Genomic DNA, 25,296 nt, shown 5'->3' on the forward strand with positions numbered 1-25,296 from the left:
GAAAGGGTGTTCGATACAAATATAGCACATCGATATAAAGATCTTTTTTAAAAAATGCTTTCATGCTCCTCCCCTCCAAAAAAAACCCACCACATCTATGAGATAGAAAGCTACCCCTTTGCAAGGACTTTTTGCCAATATTGGTTAAACTACCCAAGAATTCTCTACCTAAGACATTCTTAAGGGATTAGTATGCAGAGATGATGAAGTATGAATTGAATCAAGGATTGCGAAATATCTCTAGGTTATAGCCAAAATGTTTGTGACAGACATCTTGGAGGTGGCATTGGGTCTGGTTAAGCCTAGGTCAACATGAATGCCATTGATCTAAAACACAACCTAGATTCTGACCTGTTGTTTTTTCTAACAGCCTGCTTACTGATTTCTGCTGTGTTAAGTCAATATAGCATCCCTTCGGTGTAGCAGTTTTTCAAGTTGTACTGTAGCTTGGTCTTTACATTTCAGTTTGCCTCTTTTGCTTGATGGAGAAATATGCTAAAAGCTACCATACACTGTGAATGAGTTATTTGCTCAAATGTGTGTCACTTGAGGCTCATGCCTGAGATTTCTGTCTTCATTCTTCTCTTCCATGGGCCTGCGTTCTCAGTGAATCAGGGTGAACTCTAGTATGGGATACGTGCTCAAGAATTTGAAACAAGTCTTCAAGCGGTGCTAGTTGGTGAAGAGATGTCCCGGACGCTAATTTACCATCGGCTCATTTTTAAAATGTCAATGTAGCAATACTTTTGCTGTCTGCAAATAGCAATAGAGAGGAGATTAATCTTCATATTAAAATACCAGTTGAGGTTTAAAATTAGCTTTGGAAAATGGACTTCTGCTACTTTTCCAATGTCTGCTATGACGTTAGAGTTCAGAAAAACTCCCAAAACTTTCTAATTACAGCTTCAGCACTCTTAATGACATAAATTTGAAACTAGCAGCAATACTGAACCCCCAGAATTTACAAAATGCCGCCTTTACCCCTACTAAGATGGTCCGGAGCAAGGTGCCAGTGACTAACAACTATTACTTCCTAGGAAATCTTTTCTGAGTCTTAAGACTTCTTTGCCACTTTTGGTCATGGAGAAGTACACAAATCATAAACATACACTCTGATGAATTTTCACCAACTGAACAAATCCATGTGACCATGATCCAGAACAAGAAAGAAAACAATGCCAGTGCCCCAGGAGCCCCATTGTACTCCCTGTCAGTACCCCGTTCTGCCACCTTCCCTTCACAACTTCCGCTGAAACCCCCAAGACTAGTCTTGCCCATATATGCCCTCTTGTGCCTGGTTTCTCTCTCTCAGCATTTCTTTTATGAGAGTCAGTATATCACTTATTTTGTTGCTGTATAGTGTCCTGCTATCACACCACCCTGCTGATGGGAGCTACTAAGAATATGTCTTTTTTCATCTTTCTTTTTTAAATTCATTATTGAAGTATGGTTGGGATACAGTATATTAGTTTCAGGTGTATAACAGAGATTTGACAATTCTGTGCATTACTTGGTGCTCACCATGGTAAACATAGTCACCATCTGTCACCGTACAATATTACTATTATTGACTGTATTTACTGTGCTGTACTTTTCATTTCCATGACTTATTTTATGACTGGTAGTTAATACCTCTTAATCCCCTTCCCCTATTTCACCCATTCCCTCATCAACCTTGCTTCACCAACCACCAGTTTATTCTCCCTATTTAAGAGTCTGCTTATTTGTTTTCTTTTTCAGATTCCACATGTAAGTGAAATCATATGTTATTTGTCTTTCTCTGTCTGACTTATTTCACTGAGCATAATACCCTCTAGACCCATCAGTGTTGTTGCAAATGGCAAGATCTCATTCTTTTTTTTTTTTTTTTTATTTTCAGCGTAACAGTATTCATTGTTTTTTCACCACACCCAGTGCACCATGCAATCCGTGCCCTCCCTAATACCCACCACCTGGTTCCCCCAACCTCCCACCCCCCGCCCCTTCAAAACCCTCAGGTTGTTTTTCAGAGCCCATAGTCTCTCATGGTTCACCTCCCCTTCCAATTTCCCTCAACTCCCTTCTCCTCTCCATCTACCCTCATTCTTTTTTTATGGCTGATATTCCTGTGTGTGTGTGCATGTGTGTGTACTACATTTTTATCCATTCATATGTCAGTGGACACTTGGGCTGCTTCCATATTTTTGCTATTGTAAATAATACCATAATAAACATAAGGTTGCATATATCTTTTCAAATTGATGTTTTTATTTTCTCTGGGTAGAATACAGTATAGAGATTCCTCAAAAAATAAAAAATGAAGATCTCATATGATCCAATAAGAATATATCTTTTGAGAGAATCATAGGCTTTTAATGAGACTTGGCCAGGGAAGTGGAAGCCATTTGGTCCTAAAAGGTTTAGATTAAATTCTAGGTATTCTAGGTATTTCCAGGGCACCTGGGTGGCTCAGTTGGTTAAGCACCTACCTTTGCCTTAGGTCATGATCTCAGGGTCCTGGGATCAAGCCCCACATTGGGCACTCTGCTCAGCAGGGAGTCATCTTCTCCCCCTCACTCTCCCTCTGTGTTCTCTCTCTCTCTCTCTCAAATAAATAAATAAAATCTTTTGAAAATTAATTAATTAATTCATTCATTCATTCATTCTAGGTATTTCCATCCTTGTTATTTGGGAACCATTTTGCTGATTTCATTTCTGAAACAGTATTTACAATACGTAATGCTTTCTATGAATATAAACTCCATACTTCCAGCTTATCTCGTGTTGTTTGGCCTGGTGGTTAGAATACACTGCCATACCACCCTTCTTATCCTTCAAGGTCCAGCTTAGAGACCATTGCCTCCCTGAAGCTTGACTGATTCTACAGGACGTGACCTTTTTCTTTTCTGAAATGCCAGACTATTTGGTACACCTCCCTTTCCTCACATGCCTTTTACATTATGTTCTGTTCTAACAGCCAACATCCCCTCTGTAGTAGCAGTTTCTGTATCTTGGTGTAACTTATAAGAATACAAAGAGTCAGGGATAGCTTGGTAGACCTTTATTAATAGTTTTGTTTTGTTTTGTTTTTACACGGTGTCCCCTAAGCTGTAGGTGTCAGGCACTGTGACAATTCAAACCTGATTCAGAAAGAAAGTCTCAGAGATTTTATAGGTTCCAGAATGAGAATAACAGCCCAATTTTCTCCCAATTTTATTATTCTCCCATCCATGTAGAATGGAATGAGTTTCTTCACCTGATCTTATTAACCCATGGCTGTGTCTCATTTTGGCTCTACACTACCATTGTGAACTTAGCCTTAGAACTTAGAATGGTTCAGTAAAACCAGTTCTTATCTGAGGCTCAACAACATTCTGTGGGCACGTGTTTGATGCATTAAGCTGTTCTGCCTTAATATCTTGAGAAGAGAGATTAGGCGAAGGGCATCAAGTTGTGAGGTTACTTTTATTTGTTTTGTTTTATCATTTTGCTGGAATTATCTGTTTCCCTTTTTAATCATGATCAAGACTCTGTGTGATTAACTAGTACGATACCCAAGTGTATGCTACCTTTTTTATTTAAGTAGGCTTCATGCCCAATATGGAGCCCAATACAGGGCTTGAACTCAGAACCCTGAGATTAAGACCTGAGCTGAGATCCAGAGTCAGACAGACACGTAACCAACTGAGCCAACCAGGTACCCCCTGTGCTACCTTATTTTATGCTCAATTCTTTCTAGCTCTTGATTGCCCTACTAGATTGTAAGGCCTGTGAAAGCAGGGACAACATCTCACTTGTCTTTGTGACATACTGTGTTAGGCTCCTAAAAATGTCTGAAAATCAAAGAACATGAGTGGCTCAACTGGCTTCATGAGGGAAGAACTTGCCCGGGAATCTGAGCACAGCTGAATCGTATAGCCTTGAGCCCATTACCTCCTTCCTAAAACAAATCCAACTGATAATGTCTCCCTTCTTTCCTACAAGGTTATTTTGAGACAAAATTAGGTCATACGTAACATTTTGCGGCTTTTGGAAATAGAATGAGATAAGACACTTGTCTCTCACACGTTGTATAATTTAGTTAGATGCCATCTTATGCTACAGTCCCCTTTCCTGTGAAGACTTTCTTATAAGCCTTCTTTAAAAAAAAAAAAATGTAATTTAAATGATTTAGCCTTTCCAGTGATTTTGAAATGGTTTAAGAGATTACAAGTCAAGAATGTATCAGGGGACTAAGTTAATTACCTGTCTCTGCCACCAGTTGCTCTATTCATGACCCGGGAGAAAGTCACTTTTTCTCTCTGCTCATTTTCACCTGCTCTTCCAGCGTGTTGTCAGAATACACTTTTACTGTTGTAGGAAGTAAATTCACAGAAATTCAGAGTTCTGAGCAGACTTAGCATCAACAGTTCCTGGCCCATAATAGGGTCTCAGTGAGTATTTGTAGAGTAAACTAATGAATGAACCAATCAGTGCATTTCCGCCACTGCTGATGACAGCAGTATTCCCGGCAGGTACCATTTCCCCAGCATCTGCTTCCGTACGTCCAGTGGTAGAGAGAGCTCACTCACTCTGAAGTCCACTCATTCCCTTTGTCAACAAATTTAATGACTATCCAGTGCCACCTTGGACTCCTGCGAGGCATCTTCCAAATCTGCAGGGCAGTTAGACACCGCCATGCTGTGTTCCTCAAGCATCTTAGACACATCTGTGTTGTAGTATTAATCTGGGTACATATAATACTCTGACTTATAATGCCTGTTATGTCTCCCTCTCTCTACTGTGAGCTCCATGCGGACAGAGGGGTGTCTTATTTTCTTTATACTCCTGCCTCCTGACATAGTACAGAATAGGTGAGAGACTGGGGGAGGGGGTAACAGAAAATGAAAAGAAAAAACGCTAATAACAGGGAGCACATGTATTGACGGCCAACTCTTCCTAAGAGGGATGTACTCACCCAAGCAGATGTGCACCAAAAACCATCCACTGGGCTCAAGGAAGAAAATGTTGAAACTATTTCCATTGTTTTTTTTTAAAGTATTTTTATTTTTATTTATTTTATTTTTTATTTATTTTTAAAGATTTTATTTCTTTATCTGACAGAGAGAGAGAAATCACAAGTAGGTAGAGAGACAGACAAGAGGTGGGGGGGGTGGGAAGCAGGCTTCCTGCCGAGCAGAGAGCCCGATGCGGGACTCGATCCCAGGACCCTGGGATCATGACCTGAGCTGAAGGTAGAGGCTTAACCCACTGAGCCACCCAGGTGCCCCTATTTCCATTGTTTTTTAAGTTCAACCATTTTAATTTCTGTTTTTATGTTTGTTTTATACTATGCATACCAGTTTAATATAGCTATACATGTGTTTAATTAAAGACAAAGATATATTAGAAGGTACATACGCAAATGCTTTTTTCATAGAGGTGCACACCATAAGTTTGGAGAGCTTTCATATAGCTGTTCATCAAGTATTATGCTAAGCATTTTGCATGCATATTATTTCATTTAGCCCATTGAAAATCATGTGATGTATATACTGTGGTTCCATTTTACAGATGAAGAAACTGAGGCACGGGGAGGTTAGATAATTTGCCCAGTCACATCCAGCTGGTAACTGGTGGGACGAGGGCCCAAGCTCAGATCCTTCTGGCTTAACCACTGTCCATTCTCTCCTGTTTTCTGTCCTAACACCTGTGGAGGCAAAATACAGGTCTGTGGATTAAATACATGAAATGAATGGATGATCTAATCATACTGAGTATATATTAAAGCTTTCTCAAGAAAAACTGTGAAATGAAAATAAAATTTCCTTTCTCATTGTAAAAGTGTGTTGGCAGCAACAAGCCAAATGACATGCCCAGGTGACACATTGGAACACTTCATTCCATTTCTTGACAGAAAAACTGAAGCGAAGCCCAGTAAGTCACTGTTGTACGCTGAACCCAAAGTCAAGCTGCTAGTCTTGTTTTTACATTTCATGACTGAACTACTTTGTTTTTATTGAGCTATAACTCATATACCATAGAATTCAGCTTTTTAAAGAGTACAGTTCAGTTTTTAGCATATTCACAAAATTCTGCAACAACTGAATTTCAGAACATTTGCATCACCCCCCAAAGAAACTACACACCCACTGGCAGTCACTCCCCATTCCTGCTCTCTCCACCCTGGGCAACCACCAGTCTGCTTTCTGTCTGTATGGATTTGCCCATCCTGGGCATTTCATATTAGTGGAATCATACAGTCTGTGACCTTTTGTCTCTGGCTTCTTTCACTTAGTATGGTATTTTCGAGGTTCGTCCACATTGTAGCGTGTGTACTTTGTGACTCTTCATGGGAAAATTACATTCCATTGAATGGATAAACAAAGATCTATCCATCAGCTGACGGACATTTTGTTGTTTCCTCCTTTAGGCTGTTATGAATAATGCTGCTGTGAACATTTGTATTCAAGTCTTTGTATGAACATATGTTTTCAATTCTCTTGGATATATATCTAGGAGTGAGTCACTGGGCCACATGGTAGATACTGAACGTTTTGAGGAACCACCAAACCGTTTTCCAAAGTAGCGGCGCCATTTTACATTCCCACCAGCAATTCCAATTTCTTTATAGCTTCACCAACCCTTGTTGCTGTCAAACTTTTGTAGCATAACGTTCCTAGTGGTTGTGAATGAGATTTCATTGAAGTGCTGATTTGTATTTCTCTAATGACAGTGAAGTCAAGCATCTTTTCTTGCGTTTATTGTTCCCCCAATTATTTCTTCTGAATTTAAATTATTCTTATTTTTCTTTTTCTTTTTTTAGTGCCTTTCATTGGAATATAAATTTCATTCTTCTTGTGATATCTGTTTTGTCCTAGGAACTCTCAAAACATATTAAATACTTATGAAACCTCCTGTTAGGGATTGTGTAGCCTCTCAGGGTGCCAAGCTGCTGGAGCCATGAGTTCTAAAAATTTAAATGAGTTTCCACCAGAAACTTTCCAGAAAATATCTATATTACATTATTAGATCACAAGCTTTGATAATCGCCAAATTATGATAATGATAGCACTTTATTTAAAACTTCATAGACACACCAAGACTTTTTTTTAATTATATTTTCTTAACTTTTTACATCCCTATGAGGCAGAAAAGAAGAGAAGGCAGTAGCTGTCTCAAAGGGTCCTCCGAGAAAGTAAGTGTAGAGATCTGAGTATCTAAAAAGTTCTAGTGTGTCATGAAATAAACCTTTTTTTTTTTTTTTAAATAGAGAGGGAAATGGAGGGTGGGGAGGGAGAGAGAGAATCCCAAGCAGGTTCCATGCCCAGCGTGGAGCCCTGTGTGGGGCTTGATCCCATGACCCTGATATCACCACCTGAACCAAAATAAGTGTCAGATGTTTAATCGACTGAGCCACCCAGACACCCTATGAAACAAACCTCTTTGAGCACAACCCATGTTTGCAGATGGATAAGAAAATTTCAAGATTACTTGTAAGTTAATGGCAGTCCCAGATGTAAATCAGTATTCAAATGTGATACTAACATTTCAGCAATGTTGAAATTAACCTTTGCTATCAAACTTGGCTTACATCACAGAGAAAGGAAAGGTTTTGAAAATTCCATATGACAGTTTCTTACCTGTACATTGAAAGAATATTTACATTAGCCTTCAAAGATTTGTAGTAGTATTCTTAGGGGGCAAAATGCCTGACAGATTACATGTAGAGTAAAGGCCATATTAGTGTGTGTATTATAGTTGTGAGTTCTTTCTGGCTTTCAGAACTTACATGTTCCCATTTTAAGATTAAATTTTTTTAATGGCTTTTATCAACATTAGTCATTCTCAGTCTCACTATAAGTTGAATGTATTTGGTCATAATGTTCACAGTGATAAAATTCACCAGTATTCTTGAAACTGGACTTTTTTATGGAAAATGATAATTTCTTTTCAAAAAAACTTCTTGAATTTTTGTTTAGTCAAATACAGGTCAAGCCCCAGGCATGGGAAATACAGTGAGTGTAAGACAGTCATTATGTTTGCCTTTGTAGAGCTTGTAGACCACCTGTGAATGCCAAAAACCATTAGGTAACTGCAATTGTGATAAATGCTAAAAATGAACACCTTCTGTTTCCATGAGAGCACTTAGTGGAGGGGCCGCCCCAGTTTGTGATTGTCAGAAAAGGCTTCCCTGGGAGATGACACAATGTGGGACCTAAAAGAGTTAGCCAGCACAGGCTAGCACTAAGGCAGACTGGAGCCTGATGCTCTTGAGGACTTTAATGAGCAACAGTGTGGCTGGTATGCCCAGAGCAAAAAGACAAGGTGAGGCAGGTGGGGCAGGCATTGTATAAGGGCACTTAAGAATCTGGGCCTCGGTCAGTGGAGAGCCACCAAGGGGTTAAGGCTGTAGAGTAGCATGTGTTGATGGTCTATAAATTCAGAACAGGCACCTGACCCTTTGTTGCTTTCTTTTCTTGATCAGGAATATGACTGGAGAAACTATCAGCCCAGCCAGATGAGTGAATCTGAATTGCAAATGCTGGCAAGCCTGCGGCGGCAACAGAATGAAGAACTGGAGGACACAGGGGCTTCCCACGTCCTGAGTGCATCCCAGGTTGACAACTGTAACGTCAGCATTAGTACCAGCAGTGACGACACAACCACCTGGAACTCCTGCCTGCCACCTGTGAGTCCAGGGCTCTGGGTCTTTGTGTAACGCCTTAACGAGGAGCAAACTTCTTTCTAACAAAGCCCAGCCTTGCCTGGGAAAACTAGGGCCAACACGAGAACCCTTCCCGTGAGAAATATTCAGAGCCCATTCAGGAGCACCTGACTGGCTGAGTCAGTAGAGCCGGCAACTCTTGATCTTGGGGTTGTAAGTTCAAACCTCACATTTGGTGTAGAGATTACTTAAAAATAAAATAAAGAAATAATCAGAGCCCATTCTGGGATAGTGTTTCAGGCCTGAGGGCATTGCCCTTTCTTAAACTGTCTTACTCACCTTCAGATAATGTAGGCTCATTGTGTGCTAATATATACCAACATACACTGAAAGCAAAAAGGAATCATTTTACTGTCAATTCTGGGTCTCTCATGGCACCTGCAGCTCCTAGCATAGGCCTGGCACATAGAGAGGGCTCAGTATTCGTTAAATTAATGAACAACAAAAAAGATGTTTGCTGCTCGCTGTGCCTGAGGGCCATGATAGGTACCACAGACAATTCAATAGCTTATCTTTTCCCATATGTTTATACAGTTAAAGCACTTTTAAATATGGCCCATCATCCTCACTATGGACCAGCAGAGGAGTCGGAACAGGTCAAAGTCTTCCTGTCTTTCAGGTGAAGAAATTAAACTCTCCTGGACCCAAGCTTCTACACCTGGTCAGTGGCAGAGCCCAGAGCAGAGCCCAGTGTTTTGACTCAGTCTGTTTTCTCTCTTCTGGCCTTGGGGATCTTATGGCTGAATTGGAAAGACAAAGTGGAAACATTGGTAGAACAGTCCTCTACAGCTTTAAAAATGTCATAAGTCAGAATAGTAAAATTAGTGTTTTAATAGTGGTAATTAGAGCTACTATTTCTTTAAGCACAGAGATATTTTAAGACCTCCATAGGCCCAAGGAAATTTCCTTAAAGTGTACTTACATTTACCTATAAGGCTACATTCAACATCAAATCAAACAAATTAAAATCCACTTTCATCCAGCAGTAAATATTCCTTTTTTACTCTAAAATTTTTGAAGGGAAATATAAAATTAAGTAACTTTGATTTATATTTATACAAAATTGGGCTGAGTTCAAGTGTAGTTGACAGTGGATAACGTACGTTTTATGTATCTAATTAAATATTTATTAATCTTACAATTTTCTTTCCAAGCAATTTTTTTTTCCCCAAGTCTCCAGCATCTTTGTAGACATTCAAAATCGCAGCAGCTCTGGCACTAGGCCTTCCATGTGTAATCGAACTCAGTCCTTACTGCTGTCTTATGTGGTAAGTGCTGTTGCATTCCAATTTCCAGATGAGAAAATTGAGACTCTTGAGTGTAGTGGTTCAGACTTAGCTTGGCAAGATTCCTCAGTCTGAGCTCCTAACCACCATGATAGGGTGACTTCTTGGTGTGTGACTTAATTTGTCAAACGGGTGCCACGGACATCCAGTGGATGGTGACATTTCGGCTCTGGAGATTACATACACGTCTTCATAGAAGAGTAATTCAGATTGGCTCTAAGGAGATGTAGGGGGGAAAATATGTTTTCATGAGTGTTTTTTATCCCTACTTTGCCCATTGTCCAGGCTTCTCTTGCCTTAGTTATATTTTCATTAAACTAAGTGATCAAGCGTGCATAAGGCCTCCAGCAGCCTTGGTGCCAAAGAGTATCTACCCATCCAACAAAAATACCCCTGTGTGCTGGTTACTCAGAGTATCCTTGTAGCCAGATCTAAGAACATAAGAGTAAGTTGCAGATTTTTGCCAATGTAATTTACAATGGAATGGAAATATTGCCTTTCTTATAAAATATTCCTCAGCAGTCATTTAAACAGAAAGAAAGAGAAAAGAGGCCTCCTGAATGAGCTCATTCTGTCACAAAGTAGCTCAGAGACCAAAGGGCAAACTGAGGAATGACTATTTATGGACTGAAAAGACTGAGCTCTTGGTTGCCCCGGATACGGTGTTCTCATCACTGTCCTGTGCTGGCAAGGAATAAAGTCCTCATACACAACAACTACTCCACTCCATAAAAGTAAACAGCCAAAAATAGCACCATTGGTAATGAACTTAATAACCCCTCCATTTGACCAAATGAGAAATTGAAAACATTCTATTTGTTAGACAGAGAAAATAATTGAAAAGCCCACCTTTGGTATTCATAAGATATGTTTATTATTGCATCAAATTCACTCTATTTCAATATTGGAACTATCACCAAATGGAAAATTGTGTTTCTTAATGAACTCGGCATCTTGTTGCTCATACAGAGTTTAAATAGAGCAATTTACAAGAACCATTGTGGGCTTTCTGAGAGCGCATGCCTTTCTCTTTAGAAGTTGTACAGGGAGAGTGAAAAAGAAGAAATGAATAATAACTTTATTTATTACAAAGATACATGCTTTTCATGTATCTCAATGGCGCTGCCATCCACAGTGGCACTCCACCAGAAATTTGGAGTACTTCTCCACTTCTCCTACCCTCTCATTTCCAAATCCTAAGAATCCTCAGGACTTTACTCCTCCCCGCCTAACAGCATAACCTTGGCACTTTATTTTTCATCCACTTTCCCTCAGTAATCTCCTGGTACCTCTGTACCTCCCATCCAAGCACCTGATGGTGAGGAACATCTGCTCTGAGGTCAAACGGCCAAGGTTCAAATCTAAGCCATGACCTTGTAAACACTTGGCACTGTATCTGAGACACAATAAGCGTTTAGTAAATTAAGGTTAGTTCTCATTAATTATTATTGTTATTATTCACACTAGTGATCTTCATAAAGCCCAGATCTAATCTTACCTCTTCCCTGCATAAAGCCTTTCCTAGTTCCCATTGGCTCTTTGATTAGGCATACAGGGCCCCCCATGATCTGAGACCCTCCCCCTCCTCCGGCTCATCTCTCACTGTTCCTCACCTTTTACTCCATGCTTCGGTCCAAGTTATAACTTCCTGAATGCAGTCAGCCCACATCCTTATACCTTGTACCTGATGATCTCTCCAGACATAGCTCTAAAGCCCACTGTAGCCCTTCTCCAGGCCTCACTGTGAGAGACAGACCTTCCTTTCTGCCACTAGAGCCAGGAATATCTCAGTGACACTCTTGTTCCCGAACTCAAATTCAGCTGCCTGTCACTTGGAAGATCCTTACTCAACAGAGGAGTTTGGATTAGAAAAGACTCTGAGCTTTATTCAGGAGGCCAGCCACCTGGGGAGAAGGCCAACTCTTACCCAGAGGCCAACTCTGAAATTTCTGCCTAGCCCAGGGGTTTTTAAAGCTGTTTAAGGCAGTTGATCAACAAAGGGAGTAGAGTGGCCCATGCAAACTCGATGGTGCCAGCTACAGACATTAACTCAGTGCTCGGGGCTTGTGCGAGGGAGTCTGGCTTATTTCCCAACGTGTAGGAAGACTGTGTTCTTCCCACAAAGGAGGGCAAGGTCTGCAGACACACAAAGGGAGGTGGTAAAGTCATTTGTGTGACCTGACAAGGAACAACATCTTGCTACAAAATTAATGGGTTCATCAGAAAGCCAAGGCGGCTCCCAATAGGCTTGCTGGCCTCTGTGGCCTGGGAAAGTTCTGGTCCATCATGCTTCAAGGCCAGTGGTCTGCAAATCTCAAAGAAAGGAAGTTCTGTTACAGATCAAGGGCCTTCAGTCAGCAAGTAAGGAGTATGTTAACTTGAAGCAACCCTTAAGACAAGCTAGAGTGCTGTTAAACTCGTGTAAACTCTCACCTCAACCCAGCTTATCTGTCTCACATTTATTCATTCCACATATTTGGGGTGCTTTTGTTTTGCTTTTGCTTTTGCTTTTGCCTTTGAGTGGTACAATAGGCTGTGAGCTATGCTGGGGATAAAAATAAAACTTGACCTGGCCTTGAGATGTTCCCCATATTGGAGAGAGGCAGAGAGTCAACATCTCCCTGCAAGTCAGGGCACTGAGTGATGACAGAATGAAGAGTTCTATAATATCTCGTAGAAGAGTGGCCCACGTGAGAGAAAGCAATTGATTCTACCTGTTGGTTTCAGGGATACTTTCACAGAGAAGGCTACAGTTAAGCCAGAGTTCGAGAATGAGTGCCAGCTCATCATGTGGTAAGAAGGGGAAAGGAATTCCAAGTTCTGAAAGGGAACAGAAATAAATCTTTTGGAGGCAAGGGTGGAGTCTCTCCTTGAACAGGATAATCTCCTCTTAGTGTCCTTGTTTCTCCATCACCTTGAACAGAACCTGGAATGAGTCTTTGCTTGTCTCACCATCATTACTCACCCCTAGCCAACATACACACAGAAGGCCCCCATACTCAAGCTACATCACGCAGTGTGCCTGTCACTGCCGTGCCCTTTGTCCAGATCATGTCAGTCACATCATTGCTCATCGTGCTCTTCCTTCTGCCTGGGGAGACCCTCCATTCCTCTTCTCCACCTGGAACACTCCCTTGTTTTCCAAGGCCCAGCTCAAACACACTGCTTCATGAAACCCTCTCCAGTTCTCCACCACCCTGCACAAAATTATTCCTTCTTTGGGTTCCCATTATCTTCAGTCTCAATGTTAGCACTTACCACATCAGGGAGCCATTGTTAGCGATGTGCCTGAGGCCTGGTTGTTACCGGCTTGAAGGCAGTACCACGCTGAGCACAGTGCCTGGCATGAGGTCACACTCAGTCATCTGCTGTTAGCCATTGACTGAATGAATCAATCAGTAATATTTAAAAGATTCCTTTTTTACTCTACAATAAGGTAGTTTTCATCAAAATTCCAAAATAAACCTCAGTTTTGCTTTGCTTAAATAAACTCTGAATGATACAGGTAATATTTTACATTCAAGACTTGATAAATGGATATTAAATATACAGACAAAGGAAAAATCTCTCTCCAGACAGGGCTTGATGACCAATGGTTTTTTGTTTTGTTTTCTTTTTGTTTTTGTTTAGTTTTGCTTTTTATTGACATATAATGTACTGTTTGCTTTGGGGTACAGGTCTGTGAATCATCAGGCTTACACAATTCACAGCACTCACCATAGCACATACCCTCCCCAATATCCATAACCATACCCTCTCCAATGTCCGTAACATACCCTCCCCAATGTCCATAACACAGCCACCCTCTTCCTACCTCCCCCACAGCCCAACAACCCTCAGTTTGTTTTGTCTCTTATCGTTTGAGTCTCTTATGGTTTGTCTCCCTCCCAATCCCATCTTTTTTTTGTTTTTTTAGTTTTTTGTTTATTTATTTATTTGTCAGAGAGAGAGAGAGAGAGAGAGAATGAGCATGCACACAAGCAGGCAGAGGCAGAGAGAAAAGCACGTTCCCCCCTGAGCAAGAAGCCCAATGCGGGACTCAGTCCCAGGACCCCTGGGATCATGACCTGAGCCAAAGGCAGCAGCTTAACTGGCTGAGCCGCCCAGGCATCCCCCCAATCCCATCTTGTTTCATTTTTTCTCTCCCTACCCCCCACAACTCCCCCACCCTGCCTCTCAAATTCCTCGTATCAGAGAGATCATATGATAATTGTCTTTCTCTGATTGAGTTATTTCGCTTAGCATAATATCCTCTAGTTCCATCCATGGATGACCAATGGTTTAAGAAGGAGATTTAAGCAGTTCTCATTCAATTTAGCATCTTTACCTAACGACTTCACACACACTGCATTCTGAAACAGAAAGCCTGTGCCGAGGAGAATGAAGAGTCTTTAGCAAAATCTATTGTGTTTACTACAAGCTCTGATTCTTCAGCTCTCCTCAGCATCTGTACAGTTCAGAGTAATATGTACTGTTTAAAAGGTGTTTAGATATAATAAATTAGTCATTTAAAAGTGTAATTAAATGTAACCATATTTCTCATAGCAAATTGGCTTTTGTAGGCATCTCTTGCTAAATAAATCAAGCCTACTGAGAAATCCATTGGCCTTTGACAGACAAATTTTTCAAAGTTTCTAACTTAGAACCAAATTCAATTAAAACAATACTTTACAACTTCTGTGGAAACCAGGCTACAAGTAATCAATTTTGGAGAGTTTCTGTTAGGAGTAGCCCTCATGAGGTTTATTCAAAAACTCGGCTCTAGGCAGCCTGAGGAAGGGAGCTAAAAGTTGCTTATAATGGATTCTTAAGTGAATTTTATTTTGGTGAGGGCTTTTGATTGACAGCAGCGTAAAACCATGTCGCGCGTGCGTGTGTGTGTGTGTGTGTGTGTGTGTGTGTGAGAGAGAGAGAGAGATTTCTTTTTAAGGAAAAAGAGTACCTATTAATGGAAACAGCTTTTTGCCGTGCCCAAAAGAATCCAGACTCTGCTTCAGCCAACCTGAGCTCAAATCCCAGCTCTACCGTTTACTGGCACGATGGCCTATAAAATGGGAATCATAAAAGGGCTTCCTCATACTGGCATGGTGAGAATTGAATCAGTACAGGGGATGCGTGTGCCCAGTGCCTAGCAGAGTAAGTTCCTAGTTGTTACCTGCTGCTCCCCCGAAGTTATTCTCCTCAAAGGGCCACTTGAGTGATCAGAAAAGATTGCTAGGATATTTCCGCTTTTTGTGACTACTGAGGGCTATAAGGAGAGGTAGAGTTTCTGTTGTGCTTGTCTTGATGTGAGCTTAACCACTAAAATCCAGACTTATTCCCTCAGAGCTTTCAAATAAGCCCTTTCATTATTTTATTATTTCAGTATTTCATTATTTCTCTGTCTTGCCTCTACCTAAGATTCAAGGAAAGCATGCCTCCTGTACACTCTATCTTGTAAGCTGAAACCCTAAAACCATCATCCCTTCATTATAAGAATTCCCGTAATCTAATATCAAGCACGTAAATCTCCTCAGCTTCTTTAAAAAAAAAAAAAATGTTCTCGCGTGCATCCATCAACATGGCACACTGCAGAGCATAATATTTGGAGAAAAACAAGGCAAAATGCACTTAATAAAATTACAAGCATATGGTGAGGTTCTCAGACAAGTTATTTATGGTCTTGATTAACCTTGCAACATTTTTGCCATTTTCATAGGTTTTACATAACACCATGAAAATATTGTCTTTACCTTTTAACATGGCAGGATTATCTTATCTCCTGTTCTTTTATTTAGCCTTCACTTCCCTCTCTCACCCCCCAAATTTCTAGCAGCTTGATCATGGGAAAGCAAAGCTTCTTGTGCTCAGTGGCAAATTTCAATTGTTCCGTTTTCCTGACGCTAGTGCATAGCAACAGCGCCACCAAAAGGACAAGGTCCTCAGTTTCTAGAATCAGTTCCATTTCTTCGCTCATTAGCATATCCTCATTTTACGGGATGATTGCTGGCTAGTACGTGTCCAATATATAATATATTGGCATTTCAGGCTCTTTATGGTTAATAGGTCTTAATTTGTTCTGATCTACAGATTGATTAACTTCTCAGCTCTCTTTGGGTGTAATGAGTTTTCTTTTAATTCTCCTGAACTAAAAACGTAAGTAGTTGATTGTGCTAAGTGGCAGATAAATCAGATGAGCAGATGTTCTTATACCACTGCAGAAATGATATATGAAAACTGATATTAGAGTCAGTGTAATACTGAAATGTATGAGTTGTTCTGTGTGTAGTGACTATGAAAGTCACCCCATGAAATAAACTTCCCTCATTCTCAGAGTATTATCTATTATACCTTATGTTTGTCCCCAGTTTAGCAGCTTGGCAAAACTTGCTTTTTTAATTTCAAACATTTAGTGATATGTCATAAGAATGAAATCATGAACTTAATTTACGGTGAGTAGGTTGTCTTATAGATCTCAAATAGTATTTCAGACCACTTTTTTTTTTTTTTCCCATAACCCGAACTGAGTATGTCATATGTGTTTTCAGAAACTTTGGTCTTCACCACTGTAGGCAAACCCCTGAGCTGGATTAAGCACTACAGCCTAATGGTTAAGAGGGTAAAGTGTGGTGAACTGGGTTCGAACTCTGGCTCCACTCTTTCCTGGCTGGCATGACCTTGGGTTAATATCCAGTGTCTGAATTTCCTTTTCTGTTAGACGGAGTTGTTAATCCTGTCTGTTCCACAGAATTGCTGTGAGGAGCAAATGAGATAATATCTACCAAGGATTTAACACGGAGCCTGTGCCGATTAAATGTCAGCCAGTGCTATGATTATTGTCTAGCTCTCTGTAGGTATTGGTTGCTCTTCTTTTTGCTGCTTCTCCTCGTATTCCCTGAATATAGCTAAATTCCAAAGTCAAAAAAATCAATTTTTTTTTTTAACCTGGTGCTTTCGTCGGCTATTACCTACCCAGGATTAGTACAGATAGGTTTACTGCTGCATATGTATCGAAACAGATCTGTTTCCATGTGTGGATGAGGACATCTGGCTTCCGACAGCCCATCATGTTCCCCCCAACCCCACCCCACTGTGTTCGGAGAGCTTTTAGGAAACCATTAGGTACGTTCTCCTCCATTCTGATTTGGATCTAGGAAAATAAAAAGACCTCCTCCAAGTGAAAGCTCTGCCCTTTCAAAGCATCAAAGCAAAGTTATCGGAACTGAAATACCTTAAAGGGGCTTTTTAGCCACATCATTGCCATAACCCCTTCCTGTCCCGGAGACTGATTATGAAATTAGGAGACATGTACAGAGAAAGGGAATTGGGGCCACCCGGTTTTGTATGGTACCCACTCCAGAACAAGACTTGCGTCCTTCCCCAGCTGAGCCCCTAGCAGGTGGGGCACATAAGGCCGTGGGTAGCAGTTACGTGTGGCAGTCAGAAGCTCTGCCATGATGGAAGTGGCTTAGAATAAAATATTTGGGGGCAACAACTTGGTAATTAGTTTTTTCAATACCAAAAATTAAGTTAAGGAATCAGGTGTTCAGACTGAGTTCCGTTACCATACAATTATTTTAACAGGATTTTTTTTCCTTTCCTTTCCTTTCCTTTTCTGTTCCCTCATGTTAGCACCCTTTACTAATTCTGAAACATTTCCACTGGTTTTGTTTTGTTTTGTTTTGTTTTCTAACACTTAGAAACCACGATAAATGTGAGCCTTTTGTTGACTGTGTTCTCTTACTATTTGCATCCCTGGATTGGTTTTATACATCAGGAGGAAATGTGGAAGGGTCACTGTGTGTAGTCTGAGAGCAGAGTCACAAACAAGACAGGATTCTGTAGCCATTTCTATTCTCCAGAGGATGTAATAAGTGATTTGGAATAAGGGGGTTGGAGACAGGTGTAAATAGAATTAATGGTATGAAATTAAGAAAATGGAAATTTATGAATACCAAAACTGTGGTGCATAGAGAGTTATGGAAATGCCTCTGGAAGCAAATCGGGTGGAGGCCCTTTCACTGGAGGCTGGAGTAGAGCTGAACTACGGGGCGAATACCAATGAATGTATTATCAGGAGTATTTCTGCACCAGCGTGAGATGCTCTAGAGAACCTGTTAGGCCCTTTGCTTGCTAATTCCTTTTTTGCTGTGAAATAATGAAGCCTAAATCATAAAACTAAATTTCACTTGCAAATTGCTGGAAGTCTTATTTCTCCAGTGAGATCAAATATGTCTTATGACATGTTTTTCCTTCCACTGTTCTCCCAGCTGTTGTTTCTTATTACTGAAATGGTGATGCATTGATACCGGTTCAATTACCAAAGTATCTGAGTACATTTAAATTCATGGTGCATCACAGATAGTCAGGCTAAGTGACTGTGATTATCAGACAGGGTGTTTGATTTAAATTAAAGGAACACTTCCAAGAGATTATTTATAGAGGAAGACAGTTTACTCTAAAGAATTCCCATGACCCACATCTTTAATATTTTAGGAGTTAAAATTAGGAGTATGTGGAAAATAAGGAATATGTGCTCTGTATGGATAGGCACCATTGCCATACTATTTCCCACCATTAGAGTCAACACTGTAGGACCACCCTATGGGTGAAAAAAGCTTAACACGAACCCTTTTGTGTTAGGAAGGAATGGAAATCCTTTCAATGCAATTCAAAAATGTATACGAAATTGCAACTTGTAATAAAATGAGAATGTTAAAAATGATTTTCATATTAGAATTACGTGGCTGTTAACCACATAAGAAAAATCCTGCGAGCTGATGTTCAAAAGAGAATGTGTATCAGATATAATGGAATTTTCTCCCTTTTTGGAACAAAGGAAAAACATCAAATTCCATTGAGGCAAGAGTTTAAAGCTTATTTTGGGATGGAGTTGTTTAACGATGTTTTGAAATAGTAACTTAAACGTTTCTCACGTAGGGAAAATAAAGTTGAGATTTCACATTTTTGTTAGGTACTGGCACCATTTTTTTCAACTCACTGATTAATGCTTGAGGTCTTATTACACACTTGGGGAAATGACCACTTTGACCTAAGATTAACATGTTGTAATTCCATTAGCAAAAATGCAAGTTATCCTTGCAAACTTCCTAATGTGGACACATAAATATATAATCCTTATCTCGGGGTCTCTTGAGTTATTGCTGATACCAGCTGTGCAGCACTAGCTCCGTGAGATATCTTTTATTTTACTGTAGCGGGAAATATCAATGAATGTTAACAGAGTAAAAACTCTACAAGGAGGGAGAGCCCACACATGAACTTTAATTGCATCATAGATGCTATCTTGTGCAGTGACTGGCCATTAAAATAACCTGTTTTTTCTCATGTGTACCACCTTGATATTTGCTGGATCTTCCAAACAACCTGTAGGTCTTCAGTGAACTAAACAGACCCTTCTTGCAGATTGTTCCTCAGGAAAAAATAGCAGCAATGAGAGCACATGGGAAAGTGTATGTAAAGAACATTACCCTCGTTAGTAAAATATTCTGTCTTTTTTTACAGCCTGTCAACCAGGGTCGTCACTATCAGAAAGAAATGAATCCACCTTCTCCTTCTAACCCCCGGTAAGATTCATTAATAAGCTAAATGTCTTTTTTTTTTAATTATTTAAAAGACTGTGCATTTTTCTTGGTGTCACGAAATTGTTTTCCAAAACTTCTAAAGAGCTTCCAAAGTTCTTTTCTTTAGAAGGCTGAGTTCAGTCTTCTTTTCTTATTTAGACTACTATGGTGTGGTAGTTAACAGTCTACCTAGGTTTAAATGGCAGCTCTGCCCTTTTACCAGCTTTAGGACTCTGAGCAACCATTTAACTCAGGTCAACTAGGCGTCATAATTACTCCCTGTTCTTTGGGGATGATCATATGAATGAAAACATGAACAATTCTTAGCACAGTTTCTGGCACACAGCAAGCTCTCTTTAAGTGTTAATTTATTCCGTATTATTCTATTTACATAGATATTTTATTTTAATCAGTATGTGAAGTTTAGTACCTTTTAGGCATGAATCGTTTGGTATTATCCGGTCCCTTTAAATTTATCAAGACGGCGTATATCAGTTCAAAGGCCATTCTCTTGTTCCAAAATTTCAGAAGTTAATCCCAAAATTATTTCATTATTTCACAAATGTCATTGGCATGATGAGTCATTTGTCAATATAGAAAAATCTCATTATCTTAGGCTCACTAAAGACAAGCACATTGGAATTTGTGTTTTTGAAATATATGTAGGAGTATATGATTTTCCAGAAAATAAATTTGTTTATCAGCACAACTCAGTATCATTTTATTACTATTTATTAAATACTTGGAATTTATTAAAAATCAGTCTATTTTGAATTTCATCTACAGGATCTTAGTTATCGTAATGCATCTCATCGTCCAGCTCTCTCACCTGTGCTATGGTTCATCCCGTAAAATGGTCCTAAACACCAGTGTTAGTATTGTAGCTCTGGCTCTAGAATGTGGTATTTATTTATTTATTTATTTTATTTATTTCAGAGAGAGACAGAGAGAGCTCTAGCAGGGGGAGAGACAAAGGGAGGGATAGAGGCAGACATCCTGCTGACCAGAAAGCCCCACACAGGGCTTGGCCCCAGGACCCCAGGATCATAACCTGAGCCAAAGTCAGACACTTAACCAACTGAGCCACCCAGGCACCGCTAGAGTATGATATTTATTACACAGAGTCCGAATTATAGTCAAACATATCAAAAACAACTTAGCTAGTCTTAAGAGAGAGACAGAGACAGAGAGAAACAGGAGTAAGAATAGTAAGAATACAAGGCTGCGGGGCACCTGGGTGGCTCAGTGGGTTAAAGCCTCTGCCTTCGGCTCGGGTCATGATCTCAGGGTCCTGGGATCGAGCCCCACATCGGGCTCTCTGCTCAGCAGGGAGCCTCCTTCCTCCTCCCTCCCTCTCTCTCTGCCTGCCTCTCTGCCTACTTGTGATCTCTGTCTGTCAAATAAATAAATAAAATCTTTAAAAAAAAAGAATACAAGGCTGATCAGAAAGGATGAATACTTAACATTTACATTGACCTGGAGGGTGTTATACTGAGTGAAATAAGTCAATCAGAGAAAGACAATTATCATATGGTTTCACTCATATGTGGAATATAAGAAACAGGGCTGAGGACCGCAGGGGAAGGGAGGGAAAACTGAATGGGAAGTCGTCAGAGAGGGAGAAAAACCATGAGAGACCCTTAACTATGGGAAACAAACTGAGGGTTGCTGGAGGGAAGGTGGGGGTGGGGGTGGGGTAATTGGGTGATTGGGTCGCATGATGTGATGAGCACTGTGTTACGCACAACTGATGAATTATTGAACTCTATACCTGAAACTAATGATGTGCTATATGTTGGTTAATTGGACTTCAATAAAAATTAAAAAAATTTAAAAAAAGTATACAGAGCTGCCCTGGAACACAAGGGCAGCCACGCCTCAGGAAGAGAATAGAACCAGAATGCTGAGAGGCAGCCAGGCGGTATCCTCACTCCGTCTCTCCTTGCTTCTTCCTTCTGTTCCATTGTTCTCTCTAAGCCAACAGCTTTCTGTTTGCAGTCACATATGGCTATCTGACAGCTCTTGAGTTTATATGTTACAGTTCATAGCACATCCCGAGCCTGACAGGCTACGTCCTGAATTCCCAGGAGAGAGAATGTGATTGGCCTTGCTTGGGCCAGGTATCCACTTTTGGTCCAGTCAGTAATGAACAGCCAACCAAGCCATGTAAAACTAACATGGCTGCCGGGAGACCACCTACATGGTTTACAGGACTTTTAATGGGGCTCAGAGTATTGACAGAAGTAGAATAAATGTTCTTTATTAGTAATCACCTCTAAGTGTTCCTGGTCTATACACATGATCTGGTCACTCTTTCATGTTATCTGGTAGGGGGAATCGCCACTGTCATAAATAAATATAATAAGGAGTTCAAAATTGAGTTTGTAATTTCAGTATATAAAAAGGTATTTCAACATTCTTAAAATCAGTTGTCTGATTTTAAAATCTTAAAATCTTTCAGCTCATAAGCTCTTTTAATCTGTGTAGGAATAAACTTTTAAGGTAACTGGAAATCCAGCTTTGGTTCAAAGTATAACAATCAGTATTTGTAATCTGAACAAATGAATGTGATAGTACAGATGTGTTAGAAAGTGGAGACTTTTGTTTCAATAAAAGGTAAAAGGAGAAAGAGGACCCAAGTCCCATCCTAATTCTCCTACTAACCCAGTATCTGATCTCAGACAAGCCTCTCAACCTGTCCAGACCTCAGCAATAGTATGAATGCCCTCGTGTGTAAAGGAAAGGATTTGAGTTACATGCTCTCTCAGGTCACTTCCAGCCTTGTGATTCTGTGACTTTGATGAGACTCATGGACTCTACAAATGAAACCCAGTTCCACCATCAGAGGGTACACTGCCCTACCTAGGAGACATACCTCATAATGTTGTATTAATTCATTGATGTTTAGATGTAGTACTATGTAACTTTAAATATCTCTTTTAATATTTGATTCCCAAAGATGGAATATAAGAAAATTCACCAACCAGACAGCATATTTTATTTAGCCAATTAAATGTTCATTTAGGGAAAATTAATTTACATTTTTACACAATAAAAAGCCAAATTCCAAAGCAAAAGACAAAATGTTGTCAGTCCCATTTGTTAACAGGTTATCCACCCAGTTTCTTAGAAAATTATTATTTAGCTGTTCAGAAAACTTGTGGATTATGTGGTTTGGCTCTTGGCTCCATAAATCCAGCAGCTTGAAAGAATTGGCAGAAAGACATTATTGGACCATAAATAAAGACAATGATAAAGTTACACGGTCAGCATAGATCATCATATAAAAATGGGATAAATTGAATCATGTAATATATGTAAGTTAACTTAAAATTGAAAACTATGACTCTTTTAAGATTTGTATTGATTATATTTCTTACAAATAGTATCCCACACCTAGACCCTAAGACACAGAACTCTGAAATTTAAACTTAAATTTAAAAGATACTGATAAAAAACATGAAAAAAATAGAAGAATTGAAAAGTCTTTCACTCTACCCCTTGGATGAACAAGCATCTAACCTGAATTCTGGATTGAAAGTTCTACCAGCAGAGGCTCTGAACAACACAGGAGAAGCAAGTAGTCTTTGATTTCCTGAATTGAGTGTTACTGTGATCAGAGTAATGCAGACATGATGGGGATGAGGACACGTGTGCATGCAGGTCCTTCAAGACACCACGCTGGTGCCCTGTGGGAGCGGAAGTGGCCACGTCACCTTCAGTGAAATATCTGCAGCTGTTCCACAGAACAAAGATTTGTACCCACACTCATCCTCCTACGCACACTTGTACCCATACTCATGCCCACACACGCATATATTTAGAGTCAGTTTTCAGTTAGCTTAATTAATGTCACAGAACAACCAATATCCCCAAAGTCTTTCATGTACATTTTGCTCTGGGAAGACTTTTCTTTCTGAAACATAATTACCTTCTTAGTTTTATGTGTTTATGATTAAAGATAGCATGCAGTTCACAAAGCAGGCAAATTTGGGTTTTGAAGAGTTGACTCTAGGATGCCAATAACTAAAACACAGCATATATTCATAGATTGTTTTCCTCAGAGTCAAAGAAGCCACTTGCGCTCGCAGAGCGATGCTTGACATTGGATGGAAGTGGGAAACAATGGTGATCATTTCCTGAGAAGTTTACGGTCTAGGATTGAAATCCACATGGTTCACCTAATGATATCCCCTGGTGTCTAGATTTGCAACAAAGCCATTTCCCTTTGCATTGTTAGGCGTGGGTCTGATAGTTCTTATTATTTTTGCGTAACATGCTGACTGATATTTCGGCAGCGTCTCAGATTCCGGGGCCCTTGCCTCCAGTGTCCACCCACGCTGCCTCTTGGGGCACTGACAGCCTCTATGACAAGGTGCAGAAACAGCTAACATAATCTAATACAATTTAGAGGCGTGTTGGGTAGGAGGAAACAATTTCACAGTTCATTCCTGTTGAGAAATGTCTCCTAGCATGTAAACGTACGTGCTGCCAAATGGAGCAAAATGGATGCTGTTTGCAGCCTTAAGTAATTTCTTTGAAAATGCCATCTATTGGTTTGTGGGGTTTAGAGCTATCCCTTAGGCACATCCATTTATGTGTTTATGTAGATTCTTCAGAACAGCTCGAGATATTTTTATTCAGAAATGGGTTTTATAAAATAAGCTGTGATTACATTCTGGTTGTCTCTTCCTATGGATGGAGTCGATAACCAGTCTTTCATTTCAAATGGTGATTATACTTGCTATTTTTACAACTCATTGGAAAATTAGGGGGAGAAGGGAAGGTAGTCAGAGGCTCCATAAGGTTCTAAATGTTTATGGAAGTAAACAGTAGAGAAAATAATCCCTGAATGCCCAAACAGTAATGAATGGCATGGTTTTTTGCAGTGTTTGCTTTATGATTTATTGCTTATCTGTAGATTTTTCAAATGTCACCACCGATTGTGTGAAGGCTTGCATCCTTTGCCGCTTTGCTACATGTTTGTGTGTATAAACATACTTATAACTATAATTAGATGATAAAGCCCTGCAGACTTTGACAAGTGATTAATAACCACTGACCCCGGTTCACGCTGGCTCAGCCGGCCTTACTGAGGCAACTGGCCTGTCATCATAACCTACAAGTACTACTCTGGACTGATCACCGTGGCTTCATTTTTCTTTTCTCCCCAGTTGTCAGGACTCAGCCTGATGGGTTTCTCTATTGCTTAAGCTTTCCCCCCCCCCAATACAAAAGAGAGAAAATGTATAAATAAATAAATACAGAACTTGCATGTCATGTTTCTCCCAAAATTATTAAGTTTGGATCATTTTAAAGCAAGTAAGTCAGATTTTTAACAAATACTCCTCCTTCAGACCAAACCACAACAGAGGATTTCCTGATTAGCCTTGCAAACAGTTTCTCTGAACGTTGTGTTATGGTTGTTTTCCATTATCTACATTTTTGCATTACATCTTAATGATCTGTTTATAAAACCAAAGGCACCAGTTTTTACTTTCATCATTTCTCTCGTTAGCTTAAGAAAAGCTGTCCGTATTGCTGCCTCTCATTTCACACTCCCCCATTCCCAGCACCTGCTCATCTGCAGGCTGCAGTTCTCTGGACTCGGAACCCCAGTCTGGTTCACGCTCCTTGACTGCCATTGCTGTTCTAGCTGTGGGTTCCCCAGAGGGCAGGGTGGCATCATGCCCTCTCTCCTCCTGGTGCTGTTCAACTGGCCTGGCTTGGGTAGGAGCTCAGATAACACAGAGAAATGAAA

General features: G+C 40.1%; 1 protein-coding gene across 1 annotated transcript in view; it reads left to right on the forward strand.

Annotated features, from left to right (window-relative positions):
• Positions 1–25,296, forward strand: part of CFAP20DC (CFAP20 domain containing) — a 260,030-nt gene that overhangs the window by 192,801 nt on the left and 41,933 nt on the right. The window contains exons 13-14 of the mRNA XM_080817181.1: positions 8,447–8,650; positions 19,477–19,538. Of these exons, the coding sequence (XP_080673307.1) occupies positions 8,447–8,650; positions 19,477–19,538 (266 nt within the window). The remainder of the gene's footprint in view (positions 1–8,446; positions 8,651–19,476; positions 19,539–25,296) is intronic.

The sequence above is a fragment of the Martes martes genome (genome assembly GCF_963455335.1).
Source record: "Martes martes genome assembly, chromosome: 1".
NCBI lineage: Eukaryota > Metazoa > Chordata > Mammalia > Carnivora > Mustelidae > Martes > Martes martes.